At 46.9% G+C, this 4,265-nt stretch overlaps 1 protein-coding gene across 1 annotated transcript in view; it reads right to left on the minus strand.

Annotated features, from left to right (window-relative positions):
• Window positions 1-2,661, minus strand: part of SLC3A1 (solute carrier family 3 member 1) — a 30,593-nt gene extending 27,932 nt beyond the window's left edge. Inside the window, exon 1 of the mRNA XM_019516344.1 lies at window positions 2,149-2,661. Within this exon, the coding sequence (XP_019371889.1) occupies window positions 2,149-2,584 (436 nt within the window). The 5' untranslated portion in view covers window positions 2,585-2,661. The remainder of the gene's footprint in view (window positions 1-2,148) is intronic.
• Between the last annotated feature and the right edge of the window lie 1,604 nt (window positions 2,662-4,265).

Below are 4,265 nucleotides of genomic sequence, written 5' to 3' on the forward strand. Positions count from 1 at the left end.
GGACCCAGCAGTGGCATGAGCAAGGTCCATGTGTCCCCACCCCATCCCACACCCTTACCCCCAGCCCCCAACCAGAAGCTTCAGCCTAGCAACGGCTTCTGGCCTGGTGAACTTGGGGCTGTTCCCCCACTCTCCCTCTGTCCAAAAGTGGAAACTCAGGTAAGACCAGATTGCTTGGGGGGGGGGGAGGATCACCAGCGCAGCAGGCGCCAGCCTGGCCTCGCTGGCATCATGCAGTTCCCAGCTCCATGGCTGGGACCAGCCCCACCCAGCCCTGCCCCCACAGTTCTCAGCTAGTTCTGGTGCCATGAGGTCCCGGCCATGCAGCTAGAAACTGCATGGTGCCAGCTGGGCTGGGCTGGCTCCTGCACCATGTAGTTCCCAGTTGCATGACCAGGACCGTATGGTGCAGCAGGAGCCAGCTGGGAACTGTGGGGGCTGGGTCAGGCTGGGCTGGCTCCTGCTGCATCCTGCAGTTCTGGCCATACAGCCAAAAACTGCATGCTGTCAGAGCAGCAGGTTGGGGGGGGGAGGGGGGGGAGGGAGCAGTGACGTTGGGTAGGAAGGTAGGGAAGTGGCAGGGGAAGGGCGGCAGGCAGGAGAAGTGGTGGTGGCAGTGGCAGCAGGCGGAGTGGCAGCAAGAGGTTAAGTGGGAGCTCAGAGGCAGCTGGGCAGGAGTGCAGGGCCCATGCCAGTGCCTCGAGGCCAGGACTGGTAGGGGCCCAAGACAGGGCAGCAGAAGCATGGAGCCCAAGCTGACAGGGACTCTATGGAGCTGGGTTGGCTCTGCCCCACTCCCTGCTGGCAGCCTGGCCATGTGCAGTCCTGGGGCTTGCCAGGACCACACACCACTGGGGGTCTCTGACTGCCATGGTTCATGAGTGTTCCAAAGCCCCACCACTCCACCAGTGGTGCTGCCACTGGTGTCAGGGGCTGTGCATAGTGATGGGGGGTGTGGGGGAGCGTGTTTGTAGGGTGGGTCCCACATGCACACCCCACCATACACATGCACCTGCACCCCCATGCACATTCCACTGTCACCCCCCACATACTCCAACCACCCTCCTCCTACACATGCCACCCTCCCCCACACACACACACAACCTCCCACAAACCCCATATCTACCTACACCCCACACATACATGCACATGCTCCCCCACCCCACATACATGCACCCATACCCCTCCACAAACCCCATACCCACCCACACACACCTATCCACCCCCCACGAATCCCATACACACATACTCTCCTTCACAACCCACATACACACATACCCACAACCACAGCCCCCCAAAAACCCTATGCCCTCTGCCTACCCATACACCCCACACTTCTCCACATCTCCCCACAATATACAAAAGTAAGACTTCATTTTAAGTTGTTATGCAATTACCTCTATGTACACTATGCAAACACATAAATCAGGACAAAAATATTTTTTGAAATCAAATTGGTGCATGTTGTAGTAGATGCTTGATTTTTAGAATATAATTTGGTTTTTTTCTGGTTCCAAGATGGCAAACCCCCTTGCCAAAAGGAGTACTTCTAGGAGCAAGGGGAAGGACTTCCAGTGGCAAAGGTCAGGGGTTAGGGGGCAGGACTTCCAGTCCCAAGATGGTGACCAGGGGGCAGGGCTGCCATTGCAACCTCAAGAACTCACCAAAATTTGTTAAGCGGCTCTCTAGCCAAAATAATTGCCCACCCCGGTGTTGGGATTTTCCCCATTGATATATTATAGGACTGAGGTCAACATGGCATTTGATCAATTGATCAGCAAAATATTACTTCCCAAACACTCTATCCTCTCCTACCCAACTTGCAGGGAAATTAATTTGGATTTCAGTTTTGTAACCTCTCTCTGCAGTATTTCACCAGAATCCCAGATCTGAAGACTGGTAAACACCGGGAGGTTTTAACTTGATTTTAAATCTAGATTTGAATTTACGAACATGACCCATTCCTGAGGGGGTTTTTTTCACAGTAATCATGGTTCTAGCTGCCCTGCCTCTTTCTTGACATATAGCTGCCGCTACATTAATTTCCATATTACTCTTTCCAAAAATAACATTATGCCATGTAGGGTATAATGCATATAGCTTCATGCCAGCAAGGTTTGAGCACAACAAAAATACAAAGCAACTCACCTTTCAGATCACCATTCCCATCCATGTTGGTGTCCTTAAAAGAACGAGGATAGATCTGATAAATGGGACTGATTTGCCACCAGCCCAGACACTTTGGAGACAGAGCAATAATTGCAATTGTAGCACATACAAGCACTAGCGCAGATGCAATTATAAGCCAAAAGAGGATTTCCCTGGTGACTCTGTACCGTGCCTGACAGGAGAACTTAAGCAAGACTTCCTTAGGCATTCCTGCAAAGGGTTTCAAAACTTCACAAGAGGGCTCCTGTGTACTTTCTGGGTTGATGTCAACAGCACATGTTTTTGGCATCTCTTCTTGGCAACTGGCATTGGTCTCATTTTCATCCACAGTCTTCTCCTGAACAAATCCATTGTTTTCTATCCCTCCTTTCTCATTCAGCTCAACAGAGAAGCTTTTAGTTTCCTCTTCAGCCATTTTTGTTTGGTACGTCTTGTCTGGGGGGGGTCCAGCTGCAGCTGGGAGAGGTGGCAACTTACCTTTGTTCAGGGAAAATGGGCAGTTATGTCATTAGCATGGGGTTTATAATAAACCTGACCAACCAGTCAAAGTTCAGTGAGAAGGAAAGGGCAAAGTGCTCTACGCCTTGGCATAATGGACTTCTCTGATAGTGAATGTCCTCAACTAAATGGTAAAATATTACAAGGAAGTGCAGACTTAATCTTGTCCAACTGGGATGAAAGCTTACTTCTTACATTGACTGATCATAGATGAGGCTTCAGTTGCTCTCACACACTTATTAGCCCTACTAAACTTTTATTGCTTCTCACAACCCTGAAAAGGAGATGGCCTTTGCTTCAACTTCTAGCAAGAAAACATTTGCTTAGCAAGTCCCATATCTCTTGAGTCAGGAACTTCCTGGTGTAAATCACTCTGAATAGTATTAGAGAGCAATTTAATCAGTCATGAGAACAATTTGCTGACACTTCTGGCACAGAAATAATAGAACAGACTAAAGCATGTTATTCCTGAGGAGAATCCAAATGTCCGGATAACTTCAGGACAAGCACAACACATTTTTAGTGATGTTTTTGTTGTCCCAAATGAAATGATGTGAGATACCAGTTAAGGAAGCAGATACGTGTTATCAAGTACAAGGCCCCCCCATGATCCACTGTGGAAGGGAACACCGCTACTCATGTATAGACTCGAGTAAATGGGGCTTGCACAGAAGCAATAGATGGATGATCTATTATTAGGCTAAAGTACACACAACCCTATTCACCACAACAAAATTTGACTGTTCCAGGTTGGGTAATGGAGAATCACCCAAAATGTCCACAAAAGCCACTAAGCCCCCAATCCTGCACAGATTTGCACAGGTGCTTTGTATACTGTGATCCGCTCAAGCCAATAGCCCCACATCAAGCAGGACAGATCCTTGGCTACTGTCATATGTCACAGTATCTTTGAAGTAAATGGAAGACATATATGTTATACTTGTTGAGGATCTGCCCCACCACTTGTAAAGATAAATGCAGGCCTAGGAATACACGATCGGGAGGTCTAAATCCTTCTCGTGTATAGGTTGTTGGTTTTAGCCTCTCAATAAGGCAGCTTTCATTGTTATAATAGAAGTAAAAGAAGTGTTTATAAATATCCATTGAATTTGCAGCCAAACTGATGCAGTGCGGAGGTTTACAATCTAGTGGCAAGTATTTAGTGTGTAATGCTGATAATTTTCTTCTGTGATTTCTCAGTCAGACCTGAGGGAAAAAATGAAGTACTTTTTATTTGGAAATTGTAATCCTTCCCTTCCTTTTTCATTACCTAGTCCTAATGTGATGCCAGAATCATTCCAACTGTTCAAGCTGAGAGGGATGAAGCAGACAACCACTTAACAGCTGGAAATTTGAGAGTCATTTGAAATATTTTCAGGGTTTCTTATGCAATAGGGGAAAGTGATGGATTTTAACACACAGGAAATTAATTAAAATAAATTCCCTTACTAGTATTTTACAGAACCCAGTATCCTTACAATCCTTACAGACAAGAGTCTGTAAAAGTTTCCATGATTTCCATTTTATAAGTCTGAGATACTATTTTTTATCATGTTTTCTGTGAAACATTAAATAGTCTCAATTTACCCCTAGGCTTC

Source organism: Gavialis gangeticus, unplaced genomic scaffold, assembly GCF_001723915.1.
Source record: "Gavialis gangeticus isolate Ggan-Ray unplaced genomic scaffold, GavGan_comp1, whole genome shotgun sequence".
NCBI classification, from domain to species: domain Eukaryota; kingdom Metazoa; phylum Chordata; order Crocodylia; family Gavialidae; genus Gavialis; species Gavialis gangeticus.